This window comes from Phacochoerus africanus, chromosome 15, assembly GCF_016906955.1.
Source record: "Phacochoerus africanus isolate WHEZ1 chromosome 15, ROS_Pafr_v1, whole genome shotgun sequence".
Taxonomy (NCBI): domain Eukaryota; kingdom Metazoa; phylum Chordata; class Mammalia; order Artiodactyla; family Suidae; genus Phacochoerus; species Phacochoerus africanus.
Window position 1 is genome coordinate 56,806,308 of NC_062558.1, and position 23,886 is coordinate 56,830,193.

At 39.3% G+C, this 23,886-nt stretch overlaps 1 protein-coding gene across 8 annotated transcripts in view; it reads left to right on the top strand.

Annotated features, from left to right (window-relative positions):
• The window catches only part of ARID4B (AT-rich interaction domain 4B), a 157,253-nt gene extending 138,621 nt beyond the window's left edge, over positions 1-18,632 (top strand). For 6 of the 8 annotated variants that reach the window (XM_047762518.1, XM_047762520.1, XM_047762517.1 and 3 more), the window contains 5 exons: positions 4,109-5,314; positions 10,609-10,722; positions 12,912-13,127; positions 14,117-14,263; positions 16,876-18,632. In XM_047762518.1, coding sequence (XP_047618474.1) covers positions 4,109-5,314; positions 10,609-10,722; positions 12,912-13,127; positions 14,117-14,263; positions 16,876-17,003 — 1,811 coding nt within the window. In that variant the 3' untranslated portion in view covers positions 17,004-18,632. Of the gene's footprint in view, positions 1-4,108; positions 5,315-10,608; positions 10,723-11,388; positions 11,544-12,911; positions 13,128-14,116; positions 14,264-16,875 lie in introns of those variants that run through there. The other 2 variants (XR_007132442.1, XM_047762523.1) reach the window with 2 other exon arrangements.
• Positions 18,633-23,886: the final 5,254 nt, after the last annotated feature.

Below are 23,886 nucleotides of genomic sequence, written 5' to 3' on the forward strand. Positions count from 1 at the left end.
GCTGTGGTTACTGCTGCGGCAGAGGTTCAATCTCTGGCCTAGGAACTTCCAAATGCTGCAGGTGCAGCAAAATATAAAAAGAAAGAAAGCATATGTGTATATGTATGTATTGATCTCACCTGTCAGAGTAGATCATAGATAGCTAGGAGTTTATCCCCTTGGTGTGATATGGACTGAGAACAGAATGAGAGGGGGGTGGTGGTTGGGATTTTATGAAGAAATTGAATATCTCTAGAGAACAGTCTTAACACATTCTGACACTAGAGATCCCTCAAGTAAATCTGAGATGAATTATCGGTTGGAAAGTTTATTCATTGGTTAACCCTAACAGCACAGTGGTGCCAGTCAGGTTTTAATAGGTCATCCTTAAATGTGAATAATCAAGGAAAGCTCCAACATGAAAAAAGGTAACTAAAACAAACAGAAGAAGTGAACTTTGAAGAGAGAGATAATGAAGGTAACAAAAGTAAATCTTTCTGATTAGTAACAATTTCAGGGAATCTATGAGCATCTTAAAGCACAGGATGTGATGAAAAAAGAACAAGAAAAACTTGAAATTAAATATTGAAAGTAATGGAGTTCCCATCATGGCACAGCAGAAACGAATCCGATTAGGAAACATGAGGTTGTGGATTGGATCCCTGGCCTCGCTCAGTGGGTTAAGGATCTGGCATTACTGTGAGCTGCGGTGTAAGTCACAGATGCAGCTTGGATCTGGTGCTGCTGTGGCTCTACTGTAGGCCGGTAGCAACAGCTCCAATTAGACCCCTAGCCTGGGAACCTCCATATGCTGTGGGTGCGGCCCTAAAATGCATAAATAAATAAATATTGAAGTTAAGAATTCTGTAGAGCAATTAGAATATGAAATTGTAAGAAAGCAGCATTGGAAATTTTAGAGAAAAGATAAGTGACATAGAGTATCTATCTAGGAACAGTGAAAACAGAGGGGAAGAATTAGCAAGTAACCACACACACACAAACACACCTTACCGTTGTTTGAATGTACTTGAATATACTCATGTTTATATCATTTTTTGTGTTTTTTAATGGGGAGAGAGATACTAGCATTGCTTCTGGAGTGATAGCTAGTAGCATGAGAAATATAGAAACCATGGAAACCGTCTGTCTGATTATATGTAACCATAGAAGACAATTGGATTTTTAAAAACTAAACAACAGAAGAAAAAAAAAACTGGTTTTCTTTGAACTGTTTAGGCTCTGTTATTAATTGTTGAGTGTTATATATAGTGAGTGTTATATATAGTATGCTCTCTTGCTTTATTGCTCTCTCCATACATATATATATATATATATATATATATATATATATATATATATATATATATATATGTCACTGTGGTCAAATAAACCTTGAGTGGAAATGTAAAAGAGGAAATCTTTTCAGAACTGACAGGAATTTTTAAATTGAAAGAGCTCACCAAGTAACCTGATAAATTAATGAGGAGGGAGTTCCCATCGTGGCGCAGTGGTTAACAAATCCGACTAGGAACCATGAGGTTGCAGGTTCCATCCCTGCCCTTGCTCAGTGGGTTAACAATCCAGCGTTGCCATGAGCAGTGGTGCAGGTCACAGATGCGGCTCGGATCCCACGTTGCTGTGGTTCTGGCGTAGGCTGGTGGCTACAGCTCCGATTAGACCCCTAGCCTGGGAACCTCCATATGCCACGGGAGTGGCCCAAGAAATGGCAAAAAGACAAAAATTAATTAATTAATTTATTTATGAGGAGAGCATCATGCCATAGTATTATGAAATTGTATAATACCAGGAATTAAAAATTACCATAGGAGTTCCTGTTGTGGCTCAGTGTTGTCTCCAGGAGGATGCAGCTTTGATCCCTGCCCTTGCTCAGTCATTTATGGATCGGGTATTGCTGCAAGCTGTGGCATCAGTTGCAGATTCAGCTCAGATCAGTGTTGCCATGGCTGTGGCGTAGGCAGGCAGCTGCAGCTTCATTTCAGCCCCTAGCCTGGGGCCCCTAACCTTTCATATGCTGTAGGTATGGCCACAAAATAAATAATGGGGGAAAAATCACCATAAAGGAATGAGAAGGCAAATGAAAGTAGTATTTTTGACAAAGTAAAGGAATGAGAAGGCAAATGAAAGTAGTATTTTTGACAAAGGAGCGGTACCTTTAACATTTTGAAGGAAAATAATTTTCAACTTAGAATTCTGTACCTGATTAAGATATCGAGCAAAGAAATTTGAGGATAAGGATGTATTCAGACATTTAAGGGTAAAGAATGTTTACCTCCCATGTGGCTATTTTTTTGAAACTACACGATGATATGCTGCTCCAACAGAATGTGGGAACAAACTGAGAAAGAGGAGATGTGAAGTTTAACAGTGGGTCCAGGTCAAGAGAAAGCAGCGGAGAGTTCCTATTGTGGCTCAGTGGGTTAAGAACCCAACTGGCACCCACTCAGTGAGTTAAGGATCTGGCATTGCTGCAAACTGCAGTGTAGGTCGCAAATGCAACTTGGATCCTGCATTGCTATAGCTGTGGTGTAGGCTGGCAGCTGTGGCTTTGACCTATCCTGGGAACTTCCATATGCTTCAGGTGAAGCCCTAAAAAAAAAGAAAAAAGAGAGGGAGAAAGCAGTGGAAGGGATTCCAAGGATAATAGCCATTATAGCAGACCCAGAGAGCAACCAGCTGGATGGAACAGAAAGTAGGTCTCTAGGATAGAGAGATTTGGTGAACAAGGAAACTGGGTAGAATGCTTGATTTAATGGATCCATTGAAATAAATGTGAAAGACATAAAAAAGAAAGACATAATATGTAGAAAAGGACTTTCAGAAACTTGGAAAATCAAAGGGCTATATAAGAAGGGAGGATCAGGTGTACTATTTATTTCTGCAGCAAATCACATTTATATATGTTATACTCTAATTAAAAATAACTATATATAGAAAATGTGGCAGAAGGGAGTAGAGTTATTAATAAGAGAAAAATCCTCACTGCTTATAGCAGACTAAGGACTTATAGCAGACTAAACTTCATAAATCAACAGATAGTGTATTTTTAGGAGACAATGATAGTAACTATCAGAAGAAATAATAAGATTTTGGAGGCTGGGAAGGGGAGAAAAGAGGAGCTGTTGTTTTTTTATTATGAATCTAAATTTGTTTTAATTATGTCTATATTGCTTTGACAATTTAAAACATTCAGTTATTTAGGAACACATCTTAAATGTTTTTAACTGTTTTAATTGTATCAGTTATTTTTTACTTTTAATAAACTTAGCTAAAGAACATGCATGGATTTCTCAGTAGAGCATAGTATAGTTAAGATTCTAAATTCTCGAGTCAAATTACTTAGATTTAGATTTGATCTTGACTTAGTATAGCTCTTGGAGTAGTTTACCTAACCTCTCTAAATCCCACTCTCCTAAACTATAAAATGGGGCTAATAACAACATACGCCTCATAGGGTTATTGTGAGATTGAATACAATGATATGTGCAAAACATTTCAAAGTACCTGGCATGTAGAGTTTCTCAATAAATTATGTTAAATTCATAATAAAAGCTATTTTTTATACTTATCTGAATGTATTGACTAAAATGAACATTTAAGAAATTCTGTAGATATGTTTATATAAGGCCACTTAAGTTAACTATGTTGTTTTTTTTAAAGCATCTATTGTGAAAATACTTTGTCCCCAAAATCTTTGGTCATTGATACATTGAGATTATACCATATATACTATACTTTTATAAGAATATAGACTTTGGAGTTAGAGCAACCCAGGACTACATCCTGAGTCCACTATTTTCTGCTTGTAAATTTGGAGAAGTTTCTTTCTTTTTATAATCAGCTTGATTAAGGTATAATCTATAAACAAAGTAAGTTACGACTTTTATGTTTACAATTTGGTGAGTTTTGGCAAAAGTATCATACGCATTTCCATCATAGAGTGAATGTCTTCACTCTCTGATGCTTGGTTTCCTTGCTTGTAAAATGAAGTTAAAACTTAGCAACCTGGGTGGTTATAAACATAGGAACTAATTCATGTTTCTCTTAGCTGGCACAGAGAAGACATTGCTGGTATTCTCATTATACTCTTTGTTTTTTCTTTGTTTTCTAGCTTCTGAAAGTTCTGCTGAAGACAGTGAGCAAGAGGATGAGACAAGTGTTCAAGACATAGATAATAATGGCAAAGAAGAATCTACGATTGATCATTTGACCCTCAACAGAAATGATCTTATTTCAAAAGAGGAACAGAACAGTTCATCTTTGCTAGAAGAAAACAAAACCCATGCAGATTTGGTAATAGCCAAACCTGTGTCAAAATCTCCAGAAAGATTAAGAAAAGATATAGAAGGATTATCTGAAGATACTGATTATGAAGAAGAAGATGAGGTCACAAAAAAGAGAAAGGATGTCAAGAAGGACAGCACAGATAAATCTTCAAAGCCTCCAGTGAAACGTGGTAAGAGAAGGTATGGCAATACCGAGGAGTGTTTAAAAACCGTATCACCTGGCAAAAAGGAAGAGAAGGTCAAGAACAAAGAATCCCTTTGCATAGAGAACAGTAGCAACAGCTCTTCAGATGATGATGAAGATGAAAAATCCAAAGCAAAGATGACACCAACTAAGAAATATAACGGTTTGGAAGAAAAAAGAAAGTCTCTACGGACAACTGGTTTCTATTCAGGATTTTCAGAAGTTGCTGAAAAAAGGATAAAACTTTTAAATAACTCTGATGAAAGACTTCAGAACAGCAGAGCTAAAGATCGAAAAGATGTCTGGTCAAGTATTCAGGGACAGTGGCCTAAAAAAACGCTCAAGGAACTTTTTTCAGACTCTGACACTGAGGCTGCAGCCTCCCCACCCCATCCTGCCCCAGAGGATGGCCCGGCAGAGGGGTGCCTACAGACTGTGGCCGAGGAGGAGAGCTGCTCCCCCAGTGCTGACCTGGCGCCAGCCGGTGGCGACAGCAAACCTGCTGAGGAGAAGCCGGCAGAGGTCAGCGACAAAAAGTCTGAATTTCCAAGTAGCGGTAGTAATTCAGTGCTAAATACCCCTCCTACCACACCTGAGTCGCCTTCCTCAGTCACTGTGACGGAAGCCAGTCGGCAGCAGTCTTCTGTAACAGTATCTGAGCCTCTGGCTCCCAACCAGGAGGAAGTTCGAAGTATCAAGAGTGAAACTGACAGCACCATTGAGGTGGATAGCGTTGCTGGGGAGCTCCAGGACCTCCAGTCTGAAGGCAACAGCTCGCCTGTGGGCTTTGATGCCAGTGTGAGCTCCAGCAGCAGTCATCAGCCCGAGGCGGAGCATCCAGAGAAAGGTAAGGAGCACAGCATCTGTGTTGCCTTATTTTAGGATTTCCCCCCTTGCAGGTTCAACACTTTCGTAGTATCTCTTGTTACAATGTGAGGTGTTGAAGTGGAGTATTTGTGTGAACATGGTAGAAATGGAAATTTGAAAGGTAATTTGTGTAATGCATGGTGGAATATATTTTAAAGCTTGAGAAGAATTTACTATCCTTTGCTTCAGCCATCCGTAATGTTTCGCAGTGGACCCGAACACATGTAGATATTGCACTTGGGCTCAAATCCAAACCTACCTGAAAATTCATTGTACACTGGTTGACTGTATGGCAGGAGCAGCTTAAATATATTTCTGTAACATTGTTTTTGCAATTGTCATGTACAGTTTCTTACAAACATTTTGATTTATTGACAGAACCCCCTCCACCCTTAACCAAATTCTGTGCGTAAGGGTTTGGAGCAACCATCTCTCCAAGCACTGCTTTCCTCAGACAACCGTGTCAAAATGATTTTCAAGCCTGAGTGACATGTGTGTGTTTGTAAAGGAATTTGTTGCTTTCTTAGATGCATAGCTTCTAAACTGTAGGACCAAAATATGTGTTAATAACCTACAGTAATACTTTTCTGATTTTCCATGAAGTTGTTAAAATTGGAAATTTAAATTAGTACTTTCCAAAAGTATTAGTGCCTTTTTGATGGTGCTGTAGTTATACTTTTATCATTTTTCTTATAAACCACTTCCTTCAGGTGTCTTTAAACCACTATACTCTAGGCTGACACTTGACTTTGAAGTACACTTTCCCGGTGTAAATGTAGAGCGCTAGGGTATGTATTTTATATAACTTACTATATTTTAGTATGCTAACTTTAGGTTTTTAGCTAAACTTACAGAGATATGATCTACATTGGAGTAATTAATTTCAGCCATCTCATGTGAAATTTTTTTGTCTTTTTGTCCTTTTTAGGGCCACACCCGCAGCTTAATGGAGGTTCACAGCCTAGGGGTCTAATCGGAGCTGTAGCTGCTGGCCTGTGCCTCAGCCACAGCAACGCCAGATCCGAGCCGCGTCTGCAACCTACACCACAGCTCATGGCAACGCCAGATCCCTGACCCACTGAGCAAGGCCAGGGATCGAACCCACAACCTCATGGTTCCTATTCGGATTTGTTTCCACTGCGCCACACCACAAGGGGAACTCCAGCGTAAACTTTTTTCTTCATTTTTTTCCTTTTTCCAGTTTTCTTAAGATATAATTGACATAACATTATCACACAAAAATTTTTTTGGCTTTTTTTTTTTTTTTAAGGGCCACACCCATGGCTTATGGAAGTTCCCAGGCTATAGGTCAAATCGGAGCTAGAGCTACCAGCCTACACCACAGCCACAGCAACTCAGGATATGAGCTGTGTCTGCCACCTACACCACAACTCACAGCAACACCAGATCCCTGACCCACTGAGTGAGGCAAGGGATTGAACCTGCTTCTTCATGGATCCTAGTCGGATCTGTTTCTGCTGAGCTTTGACGGATACTGCTATCACACAAATATTAACTTAAAACATTTTTGAAAAATAAATATTAGGGAGGAGTTCCAGCTGGGCTGCCACAGAATCAGTAGCATCTTGGGAGCTTTGGGACGCAGGTTCAGTCCCTGTCCTGGCATAGTGAGTTAAGGATGTGGCGTTGCTGCAGTTGTGGCTTTAGGTTGCAACTGCAGCTCAGATCTGATCCCTGGCCCAGGAACCCCATATGCCACAGGGAGGCCAAAAAAAAATATATTAAATAAAAAATATAGCTGCAATTAAATTTCAGTAGGGTTTTTTTGTTTGTTTTTATATTAACACACTTAACTACTATGATTATGTTTGTGTGTCATACTATCTCATGAAACTGAATTATCCAGGCATTAAAAAGAGTGATCCTCCAAATTAAAGAACCTTTATCACAGATGATGAGAGAGGCTTTCAACAATAACATGATAAAGGTTTTTATTTCTTTTTTTTGTCTTTTTTAGGGCTACTCTGGAGGCATATGGAGGTTCCCAGGCTAGGGGTCTAGGAGCTGTAGCCGCTGGCCTACGCCACAGCCACAGCAGTGTGGGATGCGACCTACACCACAGCTCACAGCAGCACCGGATCCTTAACCCACTGAGCGAGGCCAGGGATCGAACCTGCAGTCTCATGGTTCCTAGTCGGGTTCGTTAACCACTGAGCCACGATGGGAACTATCCCTTTTGCATCTTAATCTGGACTAGGTGAAATAGAAAACAGTTTGAGAACTACTCCTAAATTTAGGGTATATCTGCCTTGTCAAATCGAAGAGTATTATACTATTTTTGAGAGGTTTTTTTTTGGTCTTTTAAGGCCACACCCCTGGCAAATGAAGGTTCCCAGGTTAGAGGTCCAAGCAGAGCTGTTGCTGCTGACCTACACCACAGCCACAGCAGTGCCATATCTGAGCCGCGTCTGCAACCTACACCACAGTTCACGGCAATGCTGGATCCTTAACCCACTAAGTGAGGCCAGGCGTGGATACTGTGTCCTCATGGATACTAACTAGTCAGATTCTTTTCTGGTGTACCGCAATGGGAACTCCAGTATTTTTTAGAATATAACTCTTTAAAAATAAATTCTTGGAGTTCCCGTTGTGGCTCAGTGGTTAACAAATCTGACTAGGAACCATGAGGTTGCAGGTTCAATCCCTGGCCTCGCTTAGTAGGCTAAGGACCCCGCGTTGCTGTGAGCTATGGTGTAGGTCGAAAACACGGCTTGGATCCTACATTGCTGTGGCTATGGTGTAGGCTGGCAGCTACAGCTCCAATTAGACCCCTAGCCTAGGAACCTCCATAAGCCACTGCAGCGGCCCTAGAAAAGGTAAAAAGACCAAAAAAAATAATTCTTAAGCATGTATTTTACATGGCCTTGTAATAAATTTGCCTGCTAATATTGGAGAATTCGCTTTATATTAAGAGTAAAAATAAGTGGAGTTCCCATCCTGGCACAGCGGAAATGAATCCAACTAGGAACCATTAGGTTTCGGGTTTGACCCCTGGCTTCGCTCAGTGGGTTAAGGATCTGGCGTTGCCGTGAGCTGTGGTGTAGGTCGTAGCCTTGGCTTGGATCTGGGGTCACTGTGGCTGTAGAGTAGGACGGCAGCTATATCTCCGATTAGACCCCTAGCCTGAGAACCTCCCTCTGCCTCAGGTTTTTATGCCTAACAGCAAAAAAAAAAAAGAAAAAAGAAAAAAAGTAAAAATAAGTTTTACAGTTTAGATATAAGATTGCTTTCCAGTTTAGTTTACATTAAGCTTTTTATTTCTTGTAGCTGAAAGTTTCAGAATTCTCTTGGAGAGAAACCTGACGATTATTTTTAAGATTCTGTAATTTAATATAGACAATATCTAAATCACTTTATGTTTCACTTTGTTATATTAAAATAGCATTATGAAAAGTTATCAATTAGATGTAACCCATAAAAAAAAGAAAACTAAGAAGTTACAAGCAAAACAGTTAAAAAGCCTATTCCATTTTTTTACCAACAAAGCCATCTCTTAGTTGGTTTTACCATTGTAATAGGACTAGAAACTTTTTTTATTAAAAAAATGGCATAATTCTATCATAGTATTTGTTCCATTGTATCATTACAGTATTTGGCATTGGAACTTAATAGAGATAAGACCTTATTAATCTCAGGGAAGTTAGTCAGAGAGACAATACTTATAATTAGAAAGGTACAGAAATGCAGCAGATGCTGAGGATCAAATTAATAGTATAGAAACTATACTAGCGATTAATCACTGAAGCCTGGGCATCAGAGAAGGTAGGACTTAGGCTAGTCCTTCAAGAAAAGGGAGACATTTATAATGTTTTGGGATAACTTCTTACCAAGAAGATGAAACATTTCTTACAATTACTATGCTGGATTTGTAAATGATATACATGTTAACCATTGCCCTGGGAGCTAAGTTGTTGTTATAAATTTATAATAAATTGTTTTTATAATAAATTTGTAATATAATTGTGACTTATATGTGAATAAAATGTATTCCATTAATAATGTATAATTTAGAATTTCATTAATATCATTATGAACTATATATCATTAGTATTTTAACCTGTAATTAAATTATAATGTTTTGGTTTTATTGAATTTTAAGAAATTTCGGCTTTTATTTTCAGCATATACCTGTTTTTGAATTACTGGACTTATAAATTCCCAGTACTATATTCAGAACTACTTTCAGTTTACATCTGATTTTTCTAAGAAGGATGTGGGTACTTTAGTTGCTTTTTATTTAATTAATTAATTTATTTATTTTTGGTTTTTTAGGGCCACACCTGTGACATATGTAAGTTCCCAGGCTAGGGGTCGAAACAGAGCTGCAGCTGCAGGTCTGCACACCACAGCCACAGCAAAGCCACATCTGAGCCTCGTCTGTGACCTACACCGCAGTTCACAGCAACACTGGATCCTCAACCCACTGAGCGAGGCCAGGAATTGAACTTGTGTCCTCATGGATACTAGTCAGGTTTGTTTCTGCTGAGTCACAACAGGAACTCCTATCCGCTTTTTTTAAAAAAACTGATTTTCCAATGTGTAATAATTCAGCTCATTAATGACAAATTAATTAATTAATTAATTTATTTATTTATTTATTCTTGGTCTTTTTTGGCTTTTTATGGCCACATCCCTAGCATATGGAGGTTCCAAGGCTAGGGGTCAAATTGGAGCTATAGTTGCTGGCCTACACCACAGCCGCAGCAACTTGGGACTAGAGCCTGTGACTGTGACATACACCACAGCTCACGGCAATACCAGATCCTTAACCCACTGAGCGAGGCCCAGGATCCAGCCCGCGTCCTCATGGATGCTAGTCAGTTCGCTAACTGCTGAGCCATGATGGAAACTCTGACAGATTTCTTTCTTTCTTTCTCTTTTTTCTTTTTTTTTTTTTTGCCTTTTCTTGAGCCGCTCCCACGGCATATGGAGGTTCCCAGGCTAGGGGTCGAATCGGAGCTGTAGCCACCGGCCTACGCCACAGCCACAGCAACGCAGGATCATTAACCCACTGAGCAAGGGCAGGGATCGAACCCGCAACCTCATGGTTCCTAGTCGGATTCATTAACCACTGTGCCAGGACGGGAACTGCGACAGATTTATTTCTTAAATTGTAATAATTTCTATAGTAATTTACAAATCACATAAGGAACATGTATAGTTTCAGAACTGGTCTGTTCTTAAATGTAGAAATAATTTATACCTGGGAAAAGCTTGATTTTATTTTTTTACTTAATTTCTTTCCCATCAAAGCCTGTACAGGTCAGAAAAGAGTAAAAGAAACTCAGGGAGGAGGAAGTTCATCAAAAAAGCAGAAACGAAGCCATAAAGCGACAGTGGTCAACAACAAGAAGAAGGGAAAAGGCAGTAAGTGTGAAATCTCTGTTTTTAAATATAAAGATGATAGTAGATATGTTTTTTTCCAACAAAGAAAAGGGTATTCAGGATATGAGATAGTTCAGTATCTGATTTTGTCTCCCCCACCCCCCCAAAAATCACACAGAAGTCTTGGTCCTAGGTAAATTCTAGGATTAAGCAATTTTGTATTATACAGCAGTGGTATTGATTGCTGATGAATGATCAGGTAATCTTTTAAAAATAATAGCAATATAATATAAACATCACCATCTTTGTTAGTTTTATGTTCAGCAGTTCTTTTGCCATTTTATATGTATTACATATTATAAAATGTTTCAGTTATATATTATTTTTATTACAATGAAGTTGATTGCTTTGTAATTCTTCCAGGCGAAATTAGCCTAGAAGAGAACAGTCGAGATAGCTTTAGAGCTATAATTCCAATAACTCTAGTCTACTACCTTTATCTTTAGTTTCGTAAACTGTGCACCCAAGAGTAGCTATAAGAATACTTTGGTTAAGGATGTTCTAACTAATGACTTAACTTTAGTAATGATTCTGTGTTCATCAACCTACAGGAATATATATACTGTATTTCTCCTGAGAGCTGCACGTTTTATCTCTCTTTTGTAGACAAAGTAAGAAGCAGAAAATATGTAAAGAATTTTTTTTCAGGTGCCCCACACTGACCTCCTGCTGCTCTTCCAGGAGATCCTGCCACCTCCACTGCCTGACCTTTGCTATCGGCCGGCTTGGCTGCACTTCAGTGCAGAAAAGGGTTATGCGGCCAGCTCCCCGAGGTTCTGCTGAGCCCATATGACTTCCAGGCGGTGAATATGGCATCCTTTGGGGCCCCGGGCGGCTGTGTTCAGCAAGGCCATGAAAGCCAAGCTGAGGCAGACCACTGCATCAGAGTGGGGCCAAGCCTTGGGTGGCTTAGCTAGGAGTTGCCAGGGGTTCCAGAGCAGCAGTGGGGGGATCGGGAAGGGATTCTTTTAGGAGGTGTATAAAAGAGTGGTGGAGTTCCTTTATTCTGAAAACATGACAATGGGAGGAGTTGCTGTGTATCTTTCCTATCTAGAACACTTTGCAGGCTTTCAGAGCCTAACTATACTTTTTTTTGGTAGCTATTGTTGAAGAATTGATAAATGAAAATTGATAAGTTTGATGCCAAATTGGTTACTTATTTGGAATAACTGACAGGGTATTCAAAGTGTTTTTTATTACACTCTGATATTTTTATTTTTACAACTTCACCACTTAAATGACATTGTCTGAGAGGACTCATCTTCAGCAAGATTGACATACTCATATAATTTAGAGATTTAGCAATTGATCATATATTTACCCATCTTCATTATTGGGCTTAAACCTTGGTAAAATCAGAATGAGGAAACAGTTCTCAGAGAATAATTTAGTAAAGTGAATTAACTCTCATAAAATTTAAAATAATGTTTTATATCCAGGAAGAGGTAATTTATGGAAATATCAATCTCATCACTTGTTCACAGGCTGTCAAGGTATTAAGCATTACCATTCTCATATTGAGGCTTTAATCATCAAAGGCAGATGTGACATAGTTATTATAGACTTCTGAATTCTTCATAAATTACTAAATATTTTTACCAGGGTAAATCCAGCGGTTTATTTTAGTCAGGAGGCTATGAGAGTAGGAGTTTCTTAGACATTCATTCTATCTATCAAAGATTAGAGTTTATTCCCAAAGAATTATTTATTAAATATGATGATTATGCATCATTGTGGCCAGAGGAGCAGGAAAGTGTCACACGTACACAGTTTGTACACAATTTAAAATATATAAATCAAGAAGTTGCCATTACGAGTCATTTTAAAAGGTGCTATATTCTACTTATATATATTAATGTAATAGAATTAAAGTCCATTTAAATAATTACTGCATATTTGGTAGTCTACCAGGTATAATGGAAGATTAGTTTGAGTGTTTTTAAAATGTATACTTATTGGCAATTCAGGTAAGAAGAATTTTTCTGTGTGTATTTTCCTTAACTGAGATATTACTGTGTTTGCACTTGATGGTTTCCAGGTTTTTTAGGCAGGGTCTCTTAAGGCTAGATGTTTACTGTAGTAATACATTCCAATGGTTAATTTAAAATTGTCCAGTAAAATCTTTGTTACTTTTCTGTTTGTTAATGCTCTTCTTTTTATTTTTCTTTCAGCAAATAGTAGTGATAGTGAAGAACTTTCTGCTGGTGAAAGTATAACTAAGACTCAGCCTGTCAAATCAGTTTCCACTGGAATAAAGGCTCATGGTACCAAATCTCCTGCAAGGACTCAGTCTCCAGGAAAATGTGGAAAGAATGGCGATAAGGATCCTGACCTCAAGGAGCCCAGTAATCGGTTACCCAAAGTTTACAAATGGAGTTTTCAGATGTGTAAGTGACATACATTAAATGGATAGTTATGCAGTAGAACCTTCATTCTGGTAATTCTTGATGCTAATAATTCTGGGAAAATGGCTACAAATGAAATGTAGAAACGTGATAACCATTGCAATATAGAAACCTTATTTGGGTCTTGGTTTTGAATAAAAAAATTACTAAAAGATAAATTTTAAGGAATAATTTTAAGGAGGCATTTGAGGAACATAACATTGACTAGGTATTTATGATATTAGCAATTTGCTTTAAAAAAAATCTCGTGTTGGGGGTGGGGAGTGGATAGGGGTATAAATGAGACAAAATTTGACATGAATTGCTGATTACTGAAGCTGGATGATGGGTATACATGGCTCCATTATACTACTCTCTGTGCTTTTCTCCACATGAGTAATATCCATAAAACATTTTTTTTGAAAAAGAGACAACCCCTGAGTTTCTCATGCAAAGAAATATTCTTAGGAGATTGCAAATTGCTTTAGAGCATTTGAAAACTTTCCTCTAATTTAAAAGTTATAAAAGTTACACATGCTTATTAAAAAAATCTAAAAAAGAACAAAAAGAAAACAAAAGAGAAAAATTTATCCATAGTCCTAACATTCAAAAGTATATGTAATTTTAACATTTTGGTCTTTCCAGTCTTATTTCTAAGTACAATTTTTAATGATGTACTATGGCGATACTTGATTAATCTACATGAATGTGGTGTTTTGTTTGTTTTGCAGATGTGGAATTTTTAACATACACGTTTAGGTCATAAGATCTTTAATTCTACACATTCATTCATTCAAAAAATAATATGCATAGATTAGTGCTGAACATTGTTCTAGCCTAGGGAAAAAAAATCCTAGGCAAACAGATATTTACAAGTTTTGGTTTTTTTTTTTTAGTTTATCTTGACCTCAATCCACAACCACACTGTAGGTTCTCTTACATATTAAAATTTTATTCAAAAATGCATGTTAATGAAAGTTTTAAATTCACAGCGGATCTGGAAAATATGACAAGTGCTGAACGTATCACAATTCTTCAAGAAAAACTACAAGAAATCAGAAAGCATTATCTGTCATTAAAATCTGAAGTAGCTTCCATTGATCGGAGGAGAAAGCGTTTAAAGAAGAAAGAGAGAGAAAGTAAGTGTTTTCACCTTGTGACTCTGCAGTTGGGCTCATATGACTTGTGTCTGTAACTTCAGGCAAGTTCTTTCATCTCTCAGCTCATTTTCCTCGTCTATAAAGTGGAAACAATTATCTAAAGAAACAGTGATCTCGGAGTTCCCTTGTGGTTCAGTGGTTTAAGGATCTGGGGTTGTCACTGCTGTGGCTCTGGTTACAGCTGTGGTGCGGGTTCAATCCCTAGCCTGGGAACTTACATATACCTCAGGCGTGGCCAGAAAAAGAAAGAAAGAAAGAAACAGTGATCTCAAATGATAATATTCACTTTCATGTGGCTTACAGTCTGCTGCCCCCACCCTCCCCAAACTGATATTATTTCAAGTAGCGAAAAGCAGCATGAAGAGAATGAATGGGTTGTGTTAGATTACTAGTGGTTGGGACGTTTTCTCCGAGATCTGAATGACCAGAGAAAGTGAGCAAGTTAAAAGCTGAGGGAAGAGGCAGAGTTCCCATTGTGCTTGGCGCAGTAGAAACAAATCTGGTTAGCATCCATGAGGATGTGGGTTCGATCCCTGGCCCCATTCCGTGGGTTAATGGTCTGGCATTCCCGTGAGCTGTGGTGTAGGCCACAGATGCAATTCAGATCCCACTTTGCTGTGGCTGTGGTGTAGGCTGCCAGGTGTGGCTCCAATTCGACCCCTAGCCTGGGAACTTCCATATGCCATGGGTGCGGCCCTAAAAATAGCAAAAAAAAAATCTGAGGGAAGAGGGGTTTTCTTAGTCTCTGTGGCTGCTGTAATGGAGCACAGGCGTAACTCAGAGATGTCGTGGGTTCCTTTCCAGACTACCACAGTAAAGCAGATATCACAATAATGTGAGTCACAAGAATTTTTTGGTTTCGCAGTACATATGAAAGTTATTTTTACACTATGCCATAGTCCATTAAGTGTGCAGTAGCATTATGTCTGAAAAACAATGTATAGGGAGTTCTGTGGCACAGCTGGTTAAGGATCAGGTATTGTCACTGCTGGGGTGAGGGTCACAGCTGTAGTGAGAGTGAATCCCTGGCCCCAGAATTTCACATGCCCTGGGCAGGGCCAAAACAAAAAACAGGAAAATGAACAATGTATGTAGCTCAATTAAAAAATTCTTTATTGCTAAAAATGCTAACCATCGTCTGAGCCTTCAGCAAGTCATAGTCTTTTTGCTAGTGGATGGTCTTGACCTTTAAGTTTTTGGCTGCTGGTTGCTGAAGTTTGGGGTGGCTGTGTCAATTTCTTACAATAAGACAACAAGGAAGTTTGGCACATCAGTTGACCCTTTATGAACAATTTTTCTGCAACACTGTTTGAAAGCATATAAAAAGAAATTTTTTTTGGCCATACACACAACATGCTTAGGTTTTCAGGGCAGGGATCAACCCAGGCCACAGCAGTGACAACACTGGGTCCTTAACTGCTTAGCCATTAAGGAACTTCCTGAAAGCATTTTATCCAGATCCTTTTTAACCCACTGCCCTAGGATGAGGATTGAACCTATGCCTCCACAGTGACTCTGGCTGCTGCAATTGATTTCTTAACTCTAGCTGCACCACAAAGGGAACTCTTGTCCCAGCTCTCAGAAGCAGTTAACTTTCCATTATAACCACCATTTGATTTTGTAAGAAACCCCAGAAACAGAAAGATATGGGAATACAGGATTTCCTGCCATGGGGCAGTGGGTTAAGAATCTGATGGCAGTGGCTCAGGTTGCTGCGAAGGCATGGGTTTGATCCCCAGCCTGTCGTGGTGGGTTAAAGGATCTAGCGTAGGAATTCCCATCGTGGTGCAGTGGTTAACGAATCCAACTAGGAACCATGAGGTGGTGGGTTCAATCCCTCACCTCATTCAGTGGGTCAAGGATCCGGCGTTGCTGTGAGCTGTGGTGTAGGTTGCAGACGCAGCTCAGATCCCGTGTTGCTATGGCTCTGGTGTAGGCTCCAATTCGACCCCTAGCCTGGGAACCTCCATATGCTGTGGGAGCAGCCCAAGAAATAGTAAAAAGACAAAATAAATAAATAAATAAATAAATAAAGGATCTAATGTTGCTGCAGCTGTGGCGTAGGTCATAGCTGGGACTCACATTCAGTCCCTAGCCTGGGAACTTCCATATACAATGGATGTGGCCATTAAAAAATAGTCATAAATAAAAATATAAATGAGATATTAATGTACTTTTTTAAAAAGGAAAGATATAGGAATTTGGAGTGGGATAATTATAGATTTGGGGATGGATTATGGATTTTTCATATTGAATTCAAAGAACTTTTTTGACATTTGTTCCTTTATTACAGAAAGTCTGTTCTCTGTTTTATGTCCATCTCTCAATAGACTGAGAAAATGGTTTATTTTCCTCTTTGATCCATGCCCTGGTCTGTCCTTTTTCAGTACTTCTCCTGTAGTCTTGCATTGTCTCATTAACTTGAGATGCAGTAGGTTTTCCTTCCTTTACATTATGGTAATGTAAGAATTGACAGCTCTTATAAGCTAAGTGATTTTGGAGAAGACAACAGAATTTAGTTTAGAGGACGAGTGCCTCCTTTCTGTTGTTTCATAAACATTTTATTAAGTTGTTGGTTTCCTTTTCCTTAGGTGCTGCTACATCCTCCTCCTCTTCTTCCCCTTCATCCAGCTCCATAACAGCTGCTGTTATGTTAACTTTAGCTGAACCCTCAATGTCCAGCGCATCACAGAATGGAATGTCAGTTGAGTGCAGGTGACAGCAGGACTTGCTAAAGCACTTTGCACTTAATGGCTGTTGAGGGCCACGTCTTTTTTTATACTGCACAGTGGCACAAAAAAATCAGACAAGCACTATTTTATATTTAAAAATTGTTTCTTGACAAGCTGACTTGGCACTTAAGTGCACTTTTTTTATGAAGAAAAAGTACAATGAACTGCTTTTCCTCAAGCAATAATTGTTTCCAACTTGTCTGGGAATTGTGTGTCTGGTAACTTGAAGGCCTTCCACTGTGGCAAATGGAGGCTTTTCACTGCCTGTAGAGACAATACAGTAAGCATAGTCATTGGGTGGCCAGAACATGTTAAGATTACTTACTGTATATGTATTCCCTTGTATTTTGTTAAAGCTGGAACATTTGATATTTTTCCATTTATTTATGAAAAAATATGAACCTATTTTCATTTGTACAAGCTAATTGTTTTTTAAAGCAAGTCACCTTAGGGTGGCTTTAATTGTATAAGTCAAGCACATGTAATAAATTCAAAACCTGCAGTTAACAGGATATTAGACATCAATCCTGATAACCAAATATTGAAGATTCTCTTTAAAAAAAGACTGCACATGTTTACAGGTTTGAATTAGGCTAAAAGGTCTTGCAGTGGCTTTTCATGCCCCTTCAAATTGGAATGGAACTACTGTACTTTGCCATTTTTCTATAAATCAGTATTTTTTTTTAATTTTGATATAATACATTGTGTGAAAAAAGAAAATGGCTAATAAACTGTATTAAATCTTAAACAATGTATAAAGATTGTACTTAGCCAGTTCAAAGTGTATATTTATTCATAATGAATTATAACAGTTATATTTTTGTGTTTTCTTGTAAATGTTTCTTTTTCCTTAAATACAGATAATTCATTTGTATTGCTTATTTTATTATGAGCTACAAGAGGACTTCAGGAACAAGTAAACTTTATTAATATGGTTCAAGGCTGTTGCTATGAACTATCTCAAAAGGATGGTTATTTTAAGTATAAATAGCTAATCGGGGTGGTAGGCCTATAAAATTAAATGCCTTGTATAAAATCCAAAATGAACGCAAACTTGTTTTCACTTGTATTGACTTTATGTTGTACGATTCCAATCTTTGTTCTGTTTGGCACTTGTATTTAATTCTACACCTTTGTAAGACATTTGTATATTGCGGATGTGTTCATTCAAGCTATTTAATACCTGGCACTGTTAATACACAGTACTTTACTGTACAGACTGTTTTACTGTTTTAATTGTAGTTCTGTGTACTTTTTTTGGATGGGGCTGGCATGTTTTATTTGTTTTCTGGCAATACGACATGTGAGAATTTTGAAGCGTTTTGTTGTAGATACTAACGTGTCAGAATCCTTTACATTCAACTTTTCTAAGAAAAGCATTTTCAGTCTTGTAGTGTGTGCTTACAGTAACTAATTTTGTTGAAAATGGTTTCAAGTTATTCAAATTTGTACAGGACTTGTAAAGATTTGTTGACAGCAAAACATTGAAGAAAAGCTTATAGAATAAAAGCTATAAAGTATATATTAGGATCTGCAAACAATGAAGAATTATGTAATATATTGTACAAATGTAAGCAAAAGGCTCTGAAATAAAACGCCATAGTTTGTGAATCCTTGATTTTGTTTCTAAAAGATTAAGTAATTCTAGTTCACTTCTGTTATGTGATGACTGACTGAAACATCTGTCTCCAGCATGTATTTTTAGAAAGGGTTAATTGACATACAGAAAAGGAATATTCTACCTATAGGAGTTAAAAGTCCATTAACCAGATTTATGAGCAGGATTTATTGGGCATTCTTATATCTTTACATACACTATTTAGCTTGAGGCTGAACTTAAACACTTAAGACTTGGAGGTTTAGGAGTTCCCGTCGTGGCGCAGTGGTTAACAAATCCGACTAGGAACCATGAGGTTGCGGGTTCGGTCCCTGCCCTTGCTCAGTGGGTTAACGATCCGGCGTTGCCGTGAGCTGTGGTGTAGGTTGCAGACGCGGCTCGGATCCCGTGTTGCTGTGGCTCTGGCGTAGGCCGGTGGCTACAGCTCTGATTCGGCCCCTAGCCTGGGAACCTCCATATGCCGTGGGAGCGGCCCAAGAAATAGCAACAACAACAAAAAAAGACAAAAGACAAAAAAAAAAAGACTTGGAGGTTTGTTTAAAGAAGAAAATCAAAAAATGTTTTTCTGGAGTTCTCATCGTGCTGCAGTGGAAACGAATCTGACACAGGTCATGAGGACACAGGTTCAATCTCTGGCCTTACTCAGTGGGTTAAGGATCTGGCGTTGCCGTGAACTTTGATGTAGATTGCAGGTACAGCTCGGATCTGGCGTTGCTGTGGCTGTGGTGTAGACCAATGGCTACAGCTCTGATTTGACCCCTAGACTAGGAACCTCCACATGCCTCAGGTGTGGCCGTAAAACAAAGTTTTTCTTAGAATTCCCGTCGAGGCGCAGTGGTTAACAAATCCGACTAGGAACCATGAGGTTGCGGGTTTGATCCCTGGCCTTGCTCATTGGGTTAAGGATTTGGCGTTACCGTGAGCTGTGGTGTAGGTTGCAGACACGGCTTGGATACCGAGTTGCTGTGGCTGTGGCATAGGCTGGTGGCTACAGCTCCGATTTGACCCCTAGCCTGGGAACCTCCATATGCCGAGAGAGCAGCCCAAGAAATGGCAAAAAGACAAAAAGAAAAACATTTTTCTTTAGTGTTTGAAACCATTACTAGCAGCTTCCACTCCCAGCCCCCTTCGGGGGTGTCTTTTGATGTAATTGGACCTTTGTGGGTCTCTTACACTTTTAGTGCCCTCTACCCCATACCACACTGGAATCCTCTGGGCATTGTTAAAACAATAGGCAGTACTCAAACCCTACCCTGCAAAAGTATTTTTTTTGTTTTGTTTTTTTGCTTTTTTTTAAAGGACTACACCTGTGGCATATGGAAATTCCCAGGCTATGGGTGGAATTGGAGCTACAGCTGTTGGCCTACACCACAGCCACAGCAATGCAGAATCTGAGCTGTATCTGTGACCTACACCACGGCTCACGGCAACGCCAGATCCTTAACCCACTGAGCCAGGCCAGGGATCGAACCCAAATCCTCATGGATACTAGTCGGGTTTGTAACCAGCTGAGCCACAACGGAAACTCCCCAAAAGTCATACTTAATTGGTCTGGGATGATACCTGCATGTTGGTCTTTTCTTAAAGGTAGCCAGTGTTTTTAATATGCATCTGGGTTGAGAACCACTGCGTTACTCCAGATCTTTAAAATCAATAATTAGGTCTTTTGCCTCATTTAATGAACTCTCCACCAAGAGAAAATCCTTTCTTTAAAACAAAGAGGAAGCTTTCTTAAGGCCTAAAAAGCTCAAATGTATATTTTTGGCGGATCTTTGTGATGACCCTTTATTTTCACAGAAATCAGTTTAATATTTTAAGAGATGAGTTTTAAAAGCTGTAGAACAGTGCTTCTTAAAATGAGGTACTAGAATACTAGTCCCTAGAAATGCTCTGGGAGGAGTTCCCGTGACTCATTAGAAACAAATCTGGCTAGTATCCATGAGGACACAGTTTCGATCCCTGGCCTCATTCAGTGGGTTATGGATCTAGAGTTGCTGTGAGCTCTGGTGTAGGTCACAGGCGTGGCTCAGATCTGGTGTTGCTGTGGCTTTGGTGTAGACCAGTGGCTACAGCTCCAATTCAGCCCCTAGCTTGGGAACCTCCATATGCTGCAGGTGTGGCCCTACAAAGACCAAAAGAAAAGAAAAGAAAAGAAATACTCTGAGAATTTATTATATTTTCTGGAAATGCTGTTTATAGTGCATTACTTTCTCAGAGCTTCAGTCTGTTAGCATATTAAAAACTCTTAAGAAAACCTATGGAGAAATATTAGCGTCCTTTAGCCTGCTGTTACCTGATCATGAAACACTGTTTTTGAAGGAACTCCCGACTTGGTTACCGACTTGGTGTGTTACAGAAACAGTGCTCCAAAGGAGAGTGATCCCAAACTTTGTTAGAATTAAGGTTTATACTGTGGGCTTTTCTGCCCTCTTGCCTGCCTATTTCTCCCTTTTTCCCATCTTGTCCAGAGTTTGAGAATTTTGTGAGATTACTGGAATTTGATTTAAGTCTTCCCCTGGTCACTTAAACTACATTTTATCAAACTAGTTTGTCAAACAAGATAGTTTACAACCTATGATAAAATTAAGATGGTATCTTTTTTTTTTTTTTCAGTGTTCTTTAAAGCCTTTTTTTTTCCTACCGAAATAACCTGAGGGTTGAGGTCCTGTTAATTTTAATAACTTGAGGAGGAGTTCCATCGTGGCTTAGCAGTTAATGAACCCAACAAGCATCCATGAGGATGTGGGTTCAATCCCTGGCCTCAATCAGTGGGTTAAGAATCTGGCTTTGCCACCAGCTATAGTGTAGGTTTCATCTCAGCTCAGATTCTGTGTTGTTGTGGCTGTGGCATAGGCTGGCGGGCGCAGCTCCAATTTGACCCCTAGCCTGGGAACTTCCATATGCTGGGTGTGGCTTTGAAAAAAGAAGAAAAACAAACTTGGGGAGACTGGAGAAGGTAGAAGAGATTTCATGAAACCCCTAATATTTTTTTACAAAAAGTATTTTTCTATGAAAAGCGCCCTTGTAAATTTAAGAAACTTGGAGTTCCCGTCATTGCTCAGTGGTTAACAAGTCTGACTAGCGTCCATGAGGATGCAGGTTTGATCCCTGGCCTCGATCAGTGGGTTAAGGATCCAGTATGTGAGCTGTGGCATAGGCCTGCAGCTCCAGCTCCAATTTGACCCTTAGCCTGGGAACCTCCATATGCCTCAGGTGCAGTCCTAAAAAGCAAAAAACTAACTAATTAATTAAGAAATCCTTCGGAAGGGTTAGTGATCTCTAAATTGTTAAAAAAAAAAAAAATTCCTAATAGCGGTGGGGATTATTTTTTAGCTAACTCCAAGCACGGCCTCTTTCACTCATTATTTTTCTCGAGAGGTGTGTGTTGCCTTTCATTCTTTGTAGGTCCATTTCTCCATCTTTCATTTAGACGTTTAGGGATTTTTTTTTCTTTTTTTTTTTTTAGCTGCAGAGTGCAGCAGCTTGATGTGGGATCTCAGTTCCCAGAGGAAAAGCACCAAATCTTAACCACTAGACCACCAGGGAACTCTCATTAGGGGTTTTTGTCTAACACCATATGTTGGGGTTCGTTTGTACGAGGTGTATTCTTCCAGAGAAATAGTTTCATGGTTTGGTTGTGGAAGTAATATATATAAGACATGATAAAATTAATCAGTAAATTTGTTGAAGAAAACATGTGCATAAGAGTTTAAAGAGGGCAGTGTAGGGAGTTCCCGTTGTGGCTCGGTGGTTGACGAATCCGACTAGGAACTGTGAGGTTTCAGGTTCGATCCCTGGCCTTGCTCAGTGGGTTAAGGATCCGGCGTTGTTTTGAGCTGTGGTGTAGGTTGCAGATGCGGCTCAGATCTTGGGTTGCTGTGGCTTTGGTGTAGGCCAGTGGCTACAGCTCCAATTCGACCCCTAGCCTGGGAAACTCCATATGCCGCAAGTGTGGCCCTAGAAAAGACAGACAAAAAAAAAGAGGGCAGTGTAGAGGGTACAAGAAACATGAATTCTGATGTCATGGTTACATAGAGGAGATGCAAACCTTAAATTAGCACTTAAGTGAGATTCATTTGGAAATGGAATGGGTAGGCTAGTTTGCCCAGAGTCTGGAGGGCCAGATTCAATGAGGTGGCAGTGGTCCAGAGAGGAAGTAATTCTTGGATTAAAGTTAGGGAGAGTCCGGAAGGAATGTGATAAGACATTCTGAAAGACTGTCTTCATTGGACAGTATAGGATACATGCAGATAGGGACCGTTGGGTTTTTCTCATGTTTGTGAGATACCACATGGTCACAGTTATAGATAGAAATCCAAAATAAGGCACTCAAACCCAGGGCCAAGCAATTGAATAAACTGCTTTTTTTTTTTTTTTTTCCCCATCATGGTGTCTGATGTGGACCCTAAAAGGTCACATATATTCCCAGTGACTTCTGTTAAGCAGCTCTCCAAAAATAACAAGTCTGCTCCCAAGGATTCAAAGTCAAATCCTCTTACCACCACAACTACTCAATGATTTATCTAATGAAAATCTAATATTTACCTTTTTTACTTAAAAGTCAGAGCTAGTATTCTTGGGCTCAGCAGGTTAAGAATCCGGCATCACTGCTATTGGCTCTGGTAGGTGCTGTGGCAAGAGTTCAATCCCTGGCACAGGAACTTCCAGGTGCCCTGGGGTGCAGCCAAAAAAGTCAATTTACCACATATTCGCTAAGTACGGTGAATAGGGATACAGAATACAGGATGAATTAGACATCCATTTACATCTAGAGAGACCATTACAGCTCAAGTGTTAAAAAGAGAAATTTTCCTGTGAGCTGGGCCTTGAAGGATGGGTACAGTTTTGCAGGTGAAAACGAGGGGTAAAGAGGAGGATGATTGTGAGGGAAAGAATAGCAAGAATAAGAAGGAATGGCAAGGTGAAGGAACAACGAGACAGTGGTAAAGGCAGGCTTTGGTGCCTTGGAGGGAGAAGAGTCTGGGAAGATAGGCTGAAAAAACAATATAGTTTTAAAAGCCATCCATCTTCTTTTCTAGGTAAAATAAGCACAGAGCAGTTAGAGCTGTGCTCGCTGAAGATTTGTTTTTAACTTTATTTGAAATAATGTCAAAATTTATTTATTCATTTATTTTGCCCCTCAGGGCCGAACCTGAGGCATACGTAAGTTCCCAGGCTAGGGGTCAACTCCGAGCTGCAGCTGCCCGCCTACTGCCATAGCAAGGCGGATCTGAACCGCATCTGCAACCTAC